This window comes from Tinamus guttatus, unplaced genomic scaffold (genome assembly GCF_059628265.1).
Source record: "Tinamus guttatus ecotype Peru unplaced genomic scaffold, ASM5962826v1 Tinamus_guttatus_pri_ptg001602l, whole genome shotgun sequence".
Lineage (NCBI taxonomy): Eukaryota > Metazoa > Chordata > Aves > Tinamiformes > Tinamidae > Tinamus > Tinamus guttatus.
Window position 1 is genome coordinate 1,237,414 of NW_028290136.1, and position 17,842 is coordinate 1,255,255.

General features: G+C 39.7%; 1 protein-coding gene across 1 annotated transcript in view; it reads right to left on the reverse strand.

Moving 5' to 3' along the window:
- Positions 1-17,842, reverse strand: part of ROBO2 (roundabout guidance receptor 2) — a 415,201-nt gene that overhangs the window by 27,171 nt on the left and 370,188 nt on the right. The window contains exons 20-24 of the mRNA XM_088539329.1: positions 15,728-16,009; positions 15,217-15,342; positions 10,822-10,978; positions 5,114-5,374; positions 1,737-1,945 (exon numbers count right to left, since the gene is read on the reverse strand). Coding sequence (XP_088395455.1) covers positions 1,737-1,945; positions 5,114-5,374; positions 10,822-10,978; positions 15,217-15,342; positions 15,728-16,009 — 1,035 coding nt within the window. The remainder of the gene's footprint in view (positions 1-1,736; positions 1,946-5,113; positions 5,375-10,821; positions 10,979-15,216; positions 15,343-15,727; positions 16,010-17,842) is intronic.

The window sequence follows — 17,842 nt, forward strand, 5'->3', positions numbered from 1 at the left end:
TTCTGGAAAGTATGCCAACAGGCTTTTAACATTCCAAGAAATAACACATTTTAACTAGGAAAACATGCTTCGTAAAAGGATAAAATGAAGTGAGCACAAAGGCTATAAATTGGAGCACAAACACATCCATGCCTTACTTCGCATAGATAGGCTGGTGCACAATTTAGTTGAAAATGTAAATGTGCAAAACATCCATTTTCTGATTTATAGATACATCAACATTGACATATTAATACATACCAAAGGAAAAATATATATCAACCTGATTTCTTTATTTATTCCTGTGTTACCAGTGCAAAACCTTTACTGCATTCCTAATGGAAAGGCTTCTGAGCCATTAGTGAGATATGCAAAAATATGCAGAATTATAGCCTGAAGGAGATTACACTGGAAATTCAAGGAAAGGGACTTAACACACTCATGCACTAATATGTTAACCTTCTGAATTCAGGGATTTAAACTTTAAATCTACAGCTTTCAGTTGGATCTGGATTTCACATCACAGCAGTAGAGCTACAGCTCTTAAATCTTAATTAGATTGGCAAGCAGTCTGGTCCTAGGGGTCGGAAAAACCTGGAAAGTGGGATAAAGCAACACACTATTTAATTCAGCAAGAGAAAAGGAAGAAAATTAGAGGTATTGATGCTCCATCACTGTCATAGTCCTGCAGTGTTTTCAGGACAGCAATGTTTAAATAAAGGTGCAATTTTTTTTACAATTTCCAAAGTCCAGAATGATCAGATGAAATTAAGCTGTGCTGCAGTAGGGAGTTGCATGGAGTAAGCCTCTCTCAAGGAACAAGCAGCAATTAGTGCCCCTCCAGAGGGATCAAAGACTGAAGAAGCACACACCAACACTTAAGAGCTACAGATATCAGCTACATTCAGGTCTCCAATAAAGCTGTATCTTACGAATACCTAGTACAAAACAGAGCCCCAAGTTCAAGTTAAAGTGAAATGTGCTTATGCCTATAAAAGTTCATTACATGCATATGGAAAGTCTATTTTTTTCAAAAATATGTTTCACTGCCTATATTTCATTAGCAGCAAATTTATTAATTCAGACTCTTCGCACTAGGGTAGAATGCTTTTCTAGGTCCTCTTTGATGATTGCTATTGCAGCCCTTTACGCCTGCAATAGATTAGCAGCAGTGAAGGAAAAAGGGACAGAATAATTAAATATCTTCACTGAAAGGGAACAATTACTAAATTAATCAATATGAAGTACATTCAAAACACACATTTCCCTACAAAAATGTTTTATTTATGCTACAAAAAAAAATGTTGTGCTGATCTAACTGCACTTATTCTGAAGTCTTTTAACTTCCATGAGTTCATCTGTGAAAGCATTTACCCAGCAAAATATCTGAAAGTGTTTTAAGATAACACTTTTTATGCTGCTTCTCATTTATGAAAAATATATTCCTAAGGAAAAGTCTTCCCCCCTCCTTTCTATGTAACTGACTTGCTTCTCCAGTAGAGTGAACTTTTCATGAAAGCTAGGATATAATTGAGTTTTCTTTCAAGTCTTTAAAGCTTTTTAAAATTCATGGATTTTCTTATCATTTTGCAGCAAAGTATTTTCAAATCCTTCTTTAACTTCAGTGTTTAATATTAACACATTTTAAATGTTACAGAAATAGAGTGGAATAAATTTTCACTTATAAAGTGTTTGACTGATGATGCATTTTACTGTTACAAACAAAGCTTGTGTTGGTGTTTACTGCGTTTGCTTACCTGTCACAGAGCTGTCCAGATTGTCCATACTGGAGCCTGGAGTATGCTCTAGACCTCTTAGTGGCCTAGTGATTTCTACAGCTTCCTCTTCAATATCATCTTCATCATCATCTGGAACATCTGTTTCCAAATCTGAAATAATGTTTCCAGATACATATCCTAAAGGTGGCACAGGAGCCTGAGGAGGTTGTGTATTGCTTTGGATGTGCCTATACAAACAAACACAAAAACATCATCAGAAGGGATGAGACTTTGTACCCCATGGTTGGTAAAAAATAAGCCTCTCAGTATATCTCGAAATATATTTACAGAATGTGTTTGTTAGGCCAGACTCAAGAAAAGACAGTTATTTACCATCGTTGTAATATACCATCACCATAATACCTGAGCACTTAAACACACTTCCCTTGCTGTAAAACAGGGCAAGATTAAGCTTTTACAGGTGACTGAGGTACATGGAGAATTGAGAAATCATGAAAAAGCACAACTTAAATCCCAAACTGGCATATGAACGTCTCAGTGTTCCAACTTGCATTTCATATCTTTGAGCCAAAACACGATTTAAATTTCACTCCTTCTGTTTAAGAAGACTCAGCATTGCTAGATAAGCCTGACTTTGAAGAGGAAGAAATGACCTGAAGAACAAAATAAATGCTCAAGTACAATGCACCCGTCATCAGTGAGGCCTTTTTCTTTTGCTTTATGCAAAGTACTTTTATTGATTTAATTGCAGCAATATTAAGGGCATGCATGTGTGAAATTATTGCATGCAACAATCACAATAAAAACATGAAAAACAAAGTTAAAAAGCACACACAGGACAGGTAAATGGCCAACAGGCCATCAGTGTACTTGGATCTTCCTGTAAGAGGTCTCTGGGACACTACAGAGAGAAGGAAGAATGCCAGCTATTGGTGCAGCACTCCTCATGGCACAGCAAACTGTCCCAGGGGACCCCCACATCACTGGCCTTGCCACAAGACAGTGTACCCCTCTTGAATTGGCACATGGGAATCCAGAGGTGGCTACTCATGAGATGCTATGACCTAATTTAGACTGGCAGGACCCCAGAGAGGATTCAGGATTCTGCTAGTCCTTCACTTAGACACTGCTATCACGGAAACAAAATACAACCATCACCTGTTTGGCTATGCACATCTAATGTTTTTAATTTTCATGAGAACTTTGTGCTCTGATATTACCTCTAAATAGAGCAATTCTCATATCCAGGTAGTTTTGTCTCAGAACTAGTGGAGCTAAGAATGTCATGGTAAATGTCATATACCAAAGGAATCTCTTTGTATTTTGGTGTTTGGTGTTTGTTTGTTTTAATTACTGCATGTTTGAAGATAATTTTCAAGGCAAATGCTTCCATTCTAGTATACAGCCCCTTTCTGATTAGCAGCTCTTGAAAACTTTCCTATCTGGACACTGGGTTTTTAGGTACACAGTGTTCACAACATTACAGAAAATCACACTAAGATCTAACTATCCCTTGGTAAACAGTGTGATTAGCTCCTTATCAAGAATACTTAAATGTATGCTTAATGTTAAGCATGCAATAGAACAGTTGAAGTCAATTTCTCACATATTTGTAGTTAAGCATATACTTAAGTGATTTGCTGGATGAAGGCCATAATGATTATGCACTTTTCCAGTAATCTCTAATGGGCTCTCTTAAATCTTGAGTTGGTGGGTCTCTAAATTTATCTTCTGTTACTCCTACAATAATTTATCTGATCGGTCTCATCTTGTTATTTTGTTTCCCTCCCTTTACTCTGGACAGGTTAAATTGGTAGCAGGAAAACAAAGGAAGAAATCTTCCTTCTCACTTAAGATAGAGGTGTTTTTTCCACTTTGGCTTTGAACAGCATTTGCTAGGTCCTTTACAGGCATGAGAAGTGAACGGCCAAGCAGTGCCAAATCAGTAAACAAGTCCATTTTACAGCTGCTGTAAAAATCCTTTCTATTTGCAACCATCTAGATTTATCCCCAAACCAGCTATAAGGTGGCAGCATGAAAAATCGCTCTGTCTTCGATATTTTTCCCAGCGTTTCAGTTGCTGGTCAGTTGCTGTGACCTCACAGAAAAGTGACTTTAAAACCTATATTCCAGGCTCCTTATGCAAGTTCCCAGTCGGCTTCCAAAGCTCCAGAAAGGCAGCAGGCCCTTCGCCGCCAGCTGCAAGCTGCTCCGCTAGCGCTGCCAGCCGCTGGTGCCGCGTGGCCCACGCCGGGCCGGGCAGCCCCTGCGCGCGGCCTGCGCCCGCCGCCCTCCCCTGCGCCCGGCCTGGTGCTGCCCGGCCTCGGGGCTGCCCCCTTCCTCGGCAGCGGGCCCTGCAGCGGGCCGAGGCGTCCCGCCGACGCGGCCCAGATTGCAGGCAAGCCCCGAGGCTTCGCGGGGCCTGGGGAAAACAGCTGGCTCCGCTCGGGCGCAGCCGGCCTACCTGCCGGCTCTGCGTACGGCGCCTCAAGCTGGGTATCGCCCGGCTTCATTTACCAGCAGGGAAAGCGAGCTCCTTCCCTGGCAGAGCGCCATGCGGTAACTAGCTGTGCTTTCATCCTCTGAGATGCTCCCCATCTCTCTCTCTCTTTTTTTTTTTTTTTGCCTGGGTTGAAAAGTTTTAAAAGGACAACTGCCACTTAGGGAATATCCAGAAAGCAACTGACCTTCACCGTATCCCCAGCCCGGCGCAGTTGACAAGTTCTTTTTCAGTCCCTGAAGAGATTGCTTCTGTTTGTTTTACAGCGAAAATGTTACTGTGATATTTGCCTGCTCCTCATTCTAAATAGGCAGGAAGCATTCGAAAACACTAGATCCATTCTGTAAATTCTAACAACTTCCTTCCTGCTATTTCTAGTTTGTCTCTCTGAATCAGAAATTTTCCTGGTATTTCAGAATAGTGTTGGATATATAAATGCTTCATTCTCCCACTACACAGGGTAAGAGCTGCTATCCTGCTATTGTAAGTGACTGGCCTTATGCTTAGATATTTAGAACCCCAGTATTTTTGGAAATTCTAATAAATTAATTTCATTTCCTGAAAAGACAATATTTTGAACTGTATTGATGATAATTGTCCGTAGATGGGAGCTAACCAGGCAGCTGTGTATTTGCCAAAACGCCAAATTAATAAAACCGTTACATAGTTTTAGTCAAGGTTTCATATATTTTTAAGACTTAAGCTTTAGAAAGCATCCATTAATGTATAAAGCCTTTGCACTGGCGATGCACACTTGCTATTTTGTCTTCCAGTTCATGGTTTTGTAAACATTACTGAAATGTTGTTGCATGCAGTTAACAGTTATGTCATTTAGTAATAAACTGCCATTACGTTTTCTTTCCCCAGGCTGCAGGTGCCCCCTTCAAACATTTACCATGTCTGCTTTGCTATATCAAACTGGTAGGCCCTGGTTAACTCGTCCAGGTGGGCTTGAAGCATCGGCTGCATCTCCTCTCGTGGCGACGGTGTGAGAGTTGCAGTTGACTGTTGGCCAAAGGAGATCGCAGGCGACGAAGCCACCCCTCGGACAGGAGGTGTGGGAACACGATCATCGTCTTCTTCAAGCTCATCCTCCATGCCCTGATGTAAGTAGGTCTGAACTGGCAAAGGCGGACACCACCCATCACTGTCGTATCTAAAATAAAAAACAAGTAAACTTAGTACATATGAAATCTCACCTCTGACACGCAGCAGAGAGTATACAGGGTTTTTGCTACAACTAAAACACTTGTAGGCAGTGTGAGATTTAACAGTTATTGGAAATTGGGTCATTATTGCTCAAATTGCCTTTACTGATTCTGTTTAATTTTTCCCACAACTGCTAAGCAACTTGAACAAGTAGTGCAACAAAAAAAATTACAGGTCTGTTACAACATTTGTTAATGCTGATAAGATAATGGTACTCTGCACTCACTAACAAAAATAAACTAACTCACTTTCTGGACCATTAACCTAGAAGAATGCACTGCAGATTTACCTAGACACGAAAATAAAAGCATTCTTAAAATGCAGAGTGAGGATTATGCACTTGCTCTTACGTGCTTCCTTCCTCCCATCCTTCCCCTTGTTTATTTATAAATCTGTTGTATATTATTTATTTTGCAGCTTAAATAAGAAGTTACACTTTCCACATTGATTATGATTTTCCCACACTGTGCAAACATTTCTGATATGATGTGCACGCATATAACATGAATGTGTTATATACCTATATGTTATAACATGCATATTCATTAACACATTCATGTTGTAGCAACACTCATCGTAGGCATATGCTGTGTCACAGTGCTAGCTGGTAAGATGCATGCAGCATACACCTTGAAAACTCTGCCAGCACCTCACCTCATAACCAGTCTTTAAGGGGATTTACCTAGACAGTGCTAAATTTCAGAATATTTTCTAAACACATGCCCCAAAATAAATTGAATTATTACAAACTAGTAACACATATATCCTCACATACAAGAAATGTTCTGATAGATACTACATTTGCTGGAAGAATTTTTAATCTTACACCAATAGTTAAGAGATTGTATCTGACCAAGGTCAGAAACAGAAATTTTATAATTTACTACAACTTCTTATGCTTTGCAAATGATCCGATCCTTCCTTCTCTCTGCCTGCATCTCAGAACATTCAATCATCAACTTTAATATCACAGTATCATCCCAGTACCCTGTCCCTTGATGACATCTGCATCACCAGGATCTGTGGCCCCTACAGACTATGGCCGTAATTTGAGCACTATCTTGCCAGAATAATTCTCCAATCTGAACATTGCTCCAGTTGTGCACTGTTGTGCTGGCAGTCACACCAGCCAAATCTCAACACTTTCTCTCTTCTGACCTTCAAAACATGCTTGGCAATCCACAGTGAGCATCTGCATACATTTCTTCTTTACTCCCAGTATATTCCAAAACACTTTAGGGATAGATAGCACCTTTCAACAGCCAGACTATCAGACTATATCACAGCTACCATCTCTCATACTTTACAGACCATTCCCCAAGCATCGTAAGTGGCTTTCTCTATCTTCTACCCACCTTCAAGAACTGTAGACATCTCTCATAACGAGATATAACTTTTGTTCGCAATACAGGTAGGCAATGCACCGAGTTATACAGGTAATTTCTCAAAACATTTTAAAGAATACTCCTTTCAAGTCTCTTTACTTGGAAGCCTTGCCCATCACCAATTTACCAGAGTAAGACGAATCACTGACAAATTTTTCAAGTGAAGGTGGGTTACAGAAAGGCTAGGAAAACAGTGGACCTTTTAAAGCTGTATTTTGAATGCAACATCTACTTTGAGTAAACCCAAAATATTTCTAAAAGTAATGATAATTTTTGTACACTGTATTCAAAAGTTCAAATTCAGAGTACTAGAATAATCTTACTTAATTAGCAGGAAGTCTTTGGAAGAATATCTTGTAATTAAAGTTGCTATTACTTCATATCTAGATAGACACACATATATTTGTGTGTAAGGGGGCAAATACACCTATATTACCATTGGCATTTAGGAGCTTTGGGGTCATTGACTTTTTATCATTACTATTCTTATAGCACAAAGCCTTAAGAAAATGTTGTATGATATGTATGTAATTCTTTAAAAGATGTTTACTGATTGTCATTCCTTGCAACATTCTCACATGACATTGCTACCTAAAGGGTGAAGGGACCATCCTAAATCTCGCTAATAACAGTTGGCAGTGCAACAGCTCTGTTGCTTACTTTCTCTCAATTCTGTGCCTTATGAAAGCTGCTTCTATAAAAGAGATAAACCAGAAAGGAGCTCCTTAGTAACTTTTCGGTAATGCCTGAATGATCTTTGGATGCGCTTGGCTTTTGACCCTACTTGCTTCAAATCCCCAAATGAACAGCCTGTTAGTTTATTCCTTAATGAAAAGATTCTGCACAAGTACGTTATCTTTACCCAGATTTTGTTTGAAAAAGAAAAGAGACCCAGGGTGAAGTTCAAGACGTTGAGATTCAAGATTTCAGGTATGAGGACCTTTGTCTTTATCATGTAAAATATCTGCAAAGGCACAAGGTCTAACACGCATTTTACTAAAAAGAATTCTGCAAGAAAAAGAAAGTGGACCCAAATGGACTACATATTAACATCCTCTCCTACAAGTTATTCAGTTATTGGAACCTCTAGAACCATAGCAGGATGAATATTGGTTACACCTGTGTCCCTTCTGCTTTTCTGAGTAAACACAACTCAAAAATATCTTTCAACTACTTCTAATCAAAATCTAAAACCTTGACTTCACTAGGTATCTCATGCAGTAATTTCATGATGATTAATCATGATCTCAAAGTTCTGTTAAACAAACACAAACCTTCACGCTTTTAAGTGTTACTTTCCTGTAGTTTATTTTATTCTGTATTGATCTTTTGCTACAAACAAGCTTAGTTTAACATACTGATGGGCTTGCTTCTTCAAAATAAAAACGAGGTAACAGACAAGTGAAACAGTCACCATGTTTCTCTTTCAATACACACATTGCTGCAAGAAAAAAGAATTTCCCTCTAACTCCTGTTAAAAAGGACTTTTGGAGGACTCTTGTTACTGGGTTTGGCTCAAGGTCACGCATATTAGTGGTGAAAAATGTATAAATAGCTGATACTAAGTAAGTAATCACCATTTTGTTGCTCTCAAATTTATTAGATAAAACCAAATAAAAACATCATCTCTGAAAACAGAGGCAAAGGGAATATGCTTGACTGGAATACGCTACGACAGAGAAGGAGAAACCGCAAAGTCCGTGCCATATATGTAAGTGAATATTGATGAAGTCCATGATTAAGTTAATGACTTTTCAAAACGTTGTTATTAAGGATTATTTTACATACTTATTAGCTGACGGGCCTCTGGCATTAATTTCTTGTAAGCAAAATAAGGTATCAAAGCTTAAGCTTTATTAGCAAAAAATAGCAAAGCTTAATAAGGTATCTTTTTTTTTTTTTTTCAGATGACACCTTCCTTGCTTTATTGGTCTAAATGTTCATCTTTCATGGGACACTGTAAGAACTTTATTAAAGTTTTTCTGATTGAAAGATCATTTTCAATTATTATTCACAATATAATTATGTCTAAATATAATGAAAGCTAAAATTAAAACATATATTTTACTTTCAATACATAGTATACACATTAGAAAAAATCAAGAAAAAAAAACAGCTTGAAAATCAAAACAATTGCTAGGTCTTCTAACCAATATGTCAACATTAAAGGCAACATAGGGAACATAGGCAATGCTTCTTTCCATTTTAGCATACCGAAGAACAAGGTCAGTCCCTGAATAGAGACTGAATAGATCCTCAAGAAGAATGGTCATTGCAGCTTCACTGGGTTCAGCAGAACTGGTTGAAAATTACCGTAGCTCAGAGGTGACACTATAAGCCAATTTGCAATTTCTTTTTGTTTGGCCTTTAATTGCTAAGAAAGATGCTCATTAGAAGATATGAGTTCCCATTGCTACTAATGAACTATAAAACAATAGTTTTAAAAAGTAATTTGAAAAATAAACAGAGGAAAACCTAATTCTGAATTTTGGAGAACCTGAAAAGTTATTTATCCTAATAACTAGTGCTGTCCTGGTGACTAATACAATTAGTCATCAAGGTAGGTAACAGTTAGATAACAGATACCTTATGTAACCAGAGGAGTCAAGTGCTGTGACACAAAAGCTTTCACAAGAAAATACATTGTTTTACCTGTCTTTTATACTATTGCATTGTCCTTAAGGAAAATACAAGCTTTTGCTTACTATAGCATAACTAGTTTTTGTGAAATAGTTGCATGGGATTTTTTAAGGATGCAAATTAATATTGAGAAATATCACACGGCTACACTATCTCTTTTTTTTTCTTCTTCTTTTTTTTTAAAATCAAGATAAGGAATATAATGATTTTATGCTGTATTTGTCTTGAAGTTTAAACAATATAATCAGTAAGGTTATACAGTGTCCCTCATATATTCTTTGGAATTCTAATTCATATAAAGCCTGAACAGAATTTCATTTTAAAAGGAACTCCACTGACACAATCAATTATTAAATCTGAGTGGAAGGAATTGATATAAATTCAAATATTAACATTCATTTCTTCAAATTTTCATCATAAATGTAGTAATGAACAGCTTATCCTTATAAAAGAGAGAACATTTGAAATGCTTTATTCAAGAAGCTATTACAGTGATTTTTAAAACATGTCTTTGGTTCTTAGGAAATATTGATTAATCCATGAATTCAAACAGGTAAATATTTGTCCTAGACAGAACTCCAATATTTCTCAAAGACTCTAGCAGAGATGATCGCAATAAACTATTTCTCTCTATATTTGAGTTTTTCTCTAGAGTTTGAAAAAAAAGTAATTAATTCATACGATTTCATATTACAAAAATCATTCCATAATTGCTCTCTGTGCAGGAAATGTCTCTTTCCTTTTTAGCGAATGCTTTTTATGTTATTTTGTGTCCTTGAGGACAAGTTTACACTATCCAAAGACAAGCATGAGGTTCCAGAATATCAGGAGTTGTTTAAACTCAAGAAATGGCTACAAATAGCATGCCTTTTTCAACCATAAAATTTCTTCTAAAAGCCGATGAGAAGACCATTATCCACTGGTTCATCTTCTAAAATTAATCCAATTTAGTGAGTTTTTTTTTTTTGTTGTTCTGCCGGCTCTCATATTTCTAAACATCAAACTGGTAAAAAATACAAAGAGCCAGATTATGTCATCCTTACTCACTCTGAGGCCCATCATCTTCAAGCAGTCCAACAGAATTCAATTAAGCTACCTGTGAAGCGAGATACTTCTCAGCATGAGCAAGCACAGAAGCCCTACAAGATGATGAAGCAAGGTCACTTTTATTTCCATCTTCAGTCATCATCAAGAGCAGCTATTCAAACATTCCTCTTCTATAGCCTTGAAAAGGGCTATAAGATAAGCCTCTCTTTCTTTCTTTTTTTTTAAAAAAAAAAAAAAAACAGAATAATATTTTTATTTGGTAGAAAAGGCCTCATCTCTGCAAATCACGGACTTTTCTTCAACAGAAAAAGAGAAAAATTACCCTGCTTCTTGCTGATCCACCCCATAGTGTTCCAGCTCTGTGCCTGGAAGCGGCTGCACAGGAGGGGGTGGGAGGGGAACATTGGCCCAGTTTGAACCATTATTTTTCTGGGGCTTGGCAGTATTTTTGTTTTTCTTCTTTTTTCCTCCTTTGCCACCTGCAAATCCAAAAAGAAAAAGAAAAAGTTAGAGGTATAACGTGAAAATAAAGTAGGCTATTTACATTTCTTTGAAAGAATTCTGATTCCAGATGGCATGCCCAAAAAAAGAAGATGTATTTATAGCTTGGCAGAATCAGGATCAATGTGTTAATGTTGTTACAAGGTTATAAATAATAACAGACTGGAATGGAAAAATATAATTGCTGAAAAACATTTCTTCTTAAAAATGAACTTGCTACAATTGCACCACAATAGCACATAACCAAAGACAGACACATTTCTCTGTATCAAAAATGTATTTCTTGATTTATTCATGTCTGCTTTAGGACTTCTTGCATTCATCATTAGATAAAAATATAATAGACCATGGCAAAATCTTTCAAATGTCAGAATCCAGTGGGCTTATAACACTGTTTTGCATAATCTCTTTCTGTGGAAAACACAGAGGTTAAGGACACAATCTTAAAAAATATTGCCATGATACTAAATTTATTTCAGTCAGAAAGACAAGTGTAAGTTGTCAAAACAAAAAGATACAGTTTTTTTGCTCAAATGAATTTAGTAAGCTCCATTTTTCAAAATATCAAGAAGCTGTTTGTAATGTTTTAGGCCAGGATTCAAGTATCTTCTGCCAAAATGGACAGAGTTCTAAGCCTGATGAACATCCGTAATGGAAGGTGGTAGCGGACAGGAGGCGAGCAACGCATCTTGCTTTAGCTTTGCATTTGAGACAATTCTTTGATGTGTTGGGAAGGGATCTTAAAGAAAATACTCTTTCCACGCTTGTTTCTTGTTCTCATTCTCTCTCTCTCTCCTTTTTTTTTAATGCTCACCCTCTGCTTTTCTAGTCAACAATTCATTAAGAAGTATGGGACTTCTTTAAATCCAAAAAGGATTTAAAGACCCTTGACCGCTTTCAGACCCATCTGTTTTTGGCCACTTTGTCTAATCCAGCTTACCCACTGCCACCTCATGCTGACTTATAAGTGTCAGCCAAACAAAACACATGTAAGAAGTTCTCCGCAGCAATGAACCAAAAGAGCTGCAGGTGACTTGTGAGGAAGGGAGGTGGTGTGCACTGCCTGCCACGGTCTAACTGCAGGCCGAGACATCCCAGAGGAGCTGCAGTTCTGGGGACACAGACAAGCTCGTGCCACGGGACCTGTGCTCTGTCAGACAGCTGCTTTTTTTCTCCTGTCTCCCCCTGTCAGCTGGACCCAAAAAGGAAAGAATAGAGAGGGAGGGAACAACGTGGTCCTGTGATTTAGGCCCAGTCAAGCCTTTTCTTTCCACCTCTTGTTCCGACTGCTGGAGTCAGACTTGCCGCCTGGCAGGAGTGGGCCCAGTGGTCAGCAGGTTGCAAGGGGGACCGCTTTCTATCCACAACCCAGCTCCAGACCAGGCCTCTTCCTTGGGATATTCAGAGTAAATCCAGAAAAGATCCCAGCATTCACTATGTGGGAACCGAGCTGATATTCCATCTATTAGGCTGCAATATTCCATCTATTAGGCTGCAAGCCAGGCTCTTCCCTTCTTTTGTAGTTGGCAGAGAGGGAGCAGCATTCTCAAAAGGGGAAAGAACATTTTTAGCAACAAAAAGGAAACTGCTGGTAGTGGCAGTGGAGGAAAAATTGCTTGAAACATCCTGAGGGAAAGCAAAGCTTTCAAGGGAGGGGGAGAGGCAAAAGCAGAGATAGAAATAAGGTCACAGAAAGGTACAAAGGAAGTATATGAATTTAACTAGTAAGACATGGGGAAAATTTGGAAAAGTCTGCCAGGCTAGGACTGCAGGAGGGGTTGCTTGGGGATGGAAGTGTACAGGTATGTGAGTGTGTGTGTGTTGCACGTGTGTGTGTGCTTTTGTCGAAGGGGGGATTAAACCAGCAGTACTCAAAGAAAAGCAATGCCGAGGAGACCTTATTCTTAGAGATTCCTTTAGGTGGAGGGGCAGATTCTGAACATAGAGCATCTCGGTATGCTTAGGAGACCAAGGAAATGGATGTGTGGGCCACAACTGTGGTGTAAATTGCAGGATTTTGGGGAGAAAGGGCAAAGATAAGGGAATTCTTAGAAAGAATGAAGCAAAGAGCTGAGAAACTGTTCAGCTGAAGAAATAAAAGCAAAGCAGCCCAAGGACATTGCTAGTAGGGGAAGCAACCTACACTGCAGAGTTGAGCAGGAGATTCTCTTCTCCTTTCATTGCGGGTGGAGTTACTCCACGAACAGACAACTCTAACATTCATGGTGCCTGATCTGCATAGAAGCCTAATTTCTCCCTATCAGTGTGTGTAGATATTTCAATGTCTCCTCACACTGGAGTTCAATTATATTGCTATGATCTCTGGGTGAGTCAGACTCTGGAAAAAGAATCTGCCAGTCGCGCTGATGATCACAGCACTGGCATAAGCTGGGTGCTGTGAAAAGCACAGCCACAAAATATCACTGCTTCACAAAATAGTTACGGTTTTAGCTATTTTCCACTCCAGAGTGGGATAAGATTTCTCATGGCATTTGTTTGAAAGAGAGAGAGAGACTTAGAATTATAAATAATTAAAATACGAACCAAGGAAGTGATAAAAAGTCCCTGTTCCCGCTAATGAGGGCCAGCTAATCAAAGCTGGCCTCTGGCTCCAGTGACGCTCTAATTATTGGGCTATTTGAAGGTCTTTTTCAATTTCTCACATTGCAGCTGGTCTGCACTATATACACGAGCAGTGGGTAAGGGAGAGCAAAGTACTGAATCTGCAGCCCAACAGTGTGACACACATCAGAGCCACGGGACACCCACGTGTGAGCTCTGCTTTGGTGACTACAGGGAATGCCCTGGCTGAGGAAGGCTGGGCCACCTGAACTTTCCGGACCTCATCAGAAATTTTACTTCGAGCTGAGAAACACTGCACAAAACACGTTTCACTTCAAACAGTTTTCGAAGTTCAGCTTTTGATGAACTAGCCTTTTCCAGTGAAAAATGCTCCTTGTATTTTCTCAGAAAGTTCTTAGCTAGCGGTAACTGTCAACACATTTAAAGTGTGATACTGCCCTTTGATAACTGCATGTGTGTACCTCAGCATATCAATTTCTGCATCTCCCTGCAGTCAGAGGAGCAGGCTGATTTCCTCAGCTACTTGCCAATGCATCTCGCGTACAAGGAGCAAGCACCTTTCCGAAAGCATCACACGAACTTAACTCTCAGATCCCTTTCTGTCAGTGTTATTTTTCTACGGCACTCAAAGCAGCTAGTATTTCCATAAAAAGATATTTCCATGCAAGGCTTGCAAATACATTTGGTATTTGAATTATGGGGCAATGTTTATAGGCTTGTAATCTCAACATTCTCTTTGAAAAGTCATTAAAATTGACACACAGAAGCCCTTTCTGCGGTTGATCTGTACTGTTATGATTGTTCCAACTTGTAATTGCACTTCAAAAGGCTATGGATATAGTACAAATTTGAAATGTAAGTCCCTTCAGCTCTCTCCTATTTTGGTTAAGCATAATAGCAGACTTCTATTTTAATTGCAGGCTTTTTAGTTTTCTTCTTGAAACAAGGGCATAATTATACGTAAAGTAGCATAAGCAACAAGTAAGCAAACCTAAAGAAATCAATAAAAGAGATATATTTAAATATAATACACGATCAGAAGTATTCAGCCATTTTCATCCCATGAAAATGTGTCGTGTTTCATATATAACATGCAGCACACACATAAAATTTACATTCTGTTCGTATGCAGACCTGGCACAATTTTTGCAACCCCAATCATCTTGTGGGGCCTACATTTACCTCTGAGTGAGCTGCCTGCCTGATTAAAGAGCACATTTGGAAACGCCTCACATGAGTGCAGAACCGGGTAGCAACTCAACGCAAATATTCACCTCACAAGCCTAGTAAGGGGAGACCTACAAACTGCAGTGTGATGTGGCAATAGCAACTGGCAGAGTGCTACCAGGGCAAGGACATCACGGCGCACGGTCTGCAGTTGCTGCAACAGGCGAGGTGCGGTGGTTGAGGAGATTTTCTAATAGGTTTCACAAGAGGTTTTTTGGTTTCAAGACCTTCTTTTCTTTCTTTTCCTATGTTTTTGCAGCGGCGGCCAGGGCTCGCTGGTGTTCCCGGGGCCGGGTGGCCTCCTGCCCGGCAGGAGACAGCGCCCGGCGGTCGCGTGGCCGCCCTGAGGAGCTGCCGAGCGGATGGCCCCCCCGGCGCCGCCCCTCGCCGCGGCGCTGGAACCAACCTGAGAGGCTGCCACTCCTTTCGGAGCTGTTGTGGGAGCTGGTGGTGCTGAAATCCTGCGACTGGTTGTGTGGCAATCTATTAGCCAAGCCCTCAGCCACGCGGTAGTCAGGGATGTAAAGCAAGGCTAAGGGTTAAAGGGGACAGGTCACAGTGGCGTCGCGGGATTAGTCGACAGCACGAGCACATGCAACACATGCAGTTAGCAAGTCAACGGCGGGGGCGGCGGGGCTGCGATTTTTATTTCAATCGCCTTTTTGGGGGGTTTCTCCTTTGGTGTGTGCCTGTCCTAGCCTAATGGAAGGCAGATGGGTCGGTGGTTATCACAGGACAGATAGGGCCGAAAGCACACAGCAAAATATTCTGCGAGAGGGTCCAGTTCAGCACGCATGCAAGGTGTGTAAGTATTAGTTATGGTAAATATGAGCAGTGCCTCACGCGCTAAAAACACTTTTCTAATGCATGCATGCAGCAGGAAGAGGAGGGCTCTGGAAAGGAAGACCCAGGCTTACCATTGTTGCCTTTGCCTTGGTCTGGGAGTGAGTAACCGAATCCCATCAGGTCATTTTTTTGCTGAATCGAGCTTTTCCACTGAGGATCAGGTAAGTCGACTGCCAGCTCATGGATGCTGTTGGAATGCAGGATCTGAGTGGTGGCATATGGCGTAGCTTGAGTTATTTGGCTGGAACTGTTGTAACTTGTTTTGGTGGTGAAGTCAATGCTGCTGTAAATGGCTCCATCCGAAAGCATAGTAGCTGTTTTATCTCCTTGCCCTGGCACTGGCGGCAGCACATCTGTGGTGAACATAGGGGAATGAAACAAACCACTGATGCACAGGAAGCCTGAAAATATCGAGGTTTAAGATGAAAAATAAATGTGTCATTGTACGCGTTTGCATTTTGGCTGAGACAGGTCCATGAGCCAACGAAGGGAAGATGATGTACAACCGTCGCCAAGCTATCAGCATCTGTGACAGGCCTACCACTTGTCCTTCACGTCTCACTGCCTAAAACCATCTTTTCTTTCCATACCTTCAACTGTGAAACCGAGGTTTCGAAAATTTCTCTACTGAGGAATGTTTTCCGTTGTTCACTCTTAAGTCAGAACCTGTCTGGGCTTCAGGGAAATGATGAAAGGAGAGAATCTACAAATCACAGAGGAAACTTTCCCAGCAAATACCTAGAAAAACTTTTAAATGGATGCTGAAGTTCTCAGTATTTTTTTAAAGGTACCACCTTCACTTCCTCGATGTTTGATGCATCAGTTTATCTAATTTCCCTTTAGACACTAACTAGTACTAGTACGTTTCTCCTTGACAATAAAGGAAAAACCTGACCAAAGCAAGTTGTTTCTGGAATGTGAAAAGAAGTTATTCTGAAGGGATTTAAGTGATCAGTCTCTTAAAATGGCAAAGTAGCGTTCATAATGGAGAACAACTTCTTCAAATACTCAGCACACTTACCTGAAAAACAGTACAGCATATTTAACTAGGTATCTGTTCACATTTCTCATCTTCTGAATCCCATCACACACTGCAATTTATAACTTTAATCCCCGTGATTGGCATGCTCTATCCTTACTGAACATGCTAGTGACATTTGCTAGTAGAAGAGTAGATTCAGAAGCTGAGACTACTGGGGTGTGACGAATCTAATGATGACTGGCACAACGTCCCAGGAAGAACCACAGCTGCCTGGATAACCCTTCTCATGCTTTCTCTAACGTTAGTATTTCATATGCTGCTACTTTTACAATTTATTTAGGCCCTGAAAAGCAGAATGTATTCTGGAATATGGTTGTTTGCTAGAAAAATGCATCCTTTGCTCTATAGAGTATGATGGCAGATATGGACTGTGAGGTGATAATTCAGATAACAATAATAATTCAAATAATCATAACTATGACATGTAGCCAGAATGCTTAGATTCCACCACAGATGCTTTTATGGACTTGGAGAAGGGCTTAGTTCCAGGTTTGGACATGAGTTTGTGTGACCTCAAGGAATTCCATTGTTCTCACTGCTTTTCTAGCAGTAGGATATGATACCACGGTTTTATTCTCTTCTTTTTATTTTCAGAGCTATTTGCATACATCTGTCCAACAGTGAATATTTTAATACGGACCCTTGTAGTCTCAAGGCAGCTATATAATACTAAGTATGACAACAGCAAAGGCTCAGTAAAGAGACTGCAGAAACAGAGATTAAATTTGGGTCTATCAGTATCATCTATTTTTGCAAGCCACAACCAATAGGGCCATCCAGGAAGACGGGAACAATCAAGTATTTAAAGTGTCTCTATCTGCAGATAGATTTAAGTACAACAAAATGTTACAATTAATGCAAACCACAAGTCATCTTTCAAAATCAGGTTATTACTACCTATTTGCGCATACGTAATGTGCTTTCCAGGGTCAGTAAGCAACTGTAAAAGCATTTATGTGCAAATGCAGCATGAGATGTGAGAGTCAAGCAGAGTCATATCTTTGCATTCATCCATAAGATTCTGCTTTTCTGCATATGGTTTCATCAAAACATAATGGATTGAAATTTAGTGAATTAATTTTTGCTCAATGTATGAAATAAAGTAAATCCAGATCAATGTATACGGGAACTGCAGACTGACAGA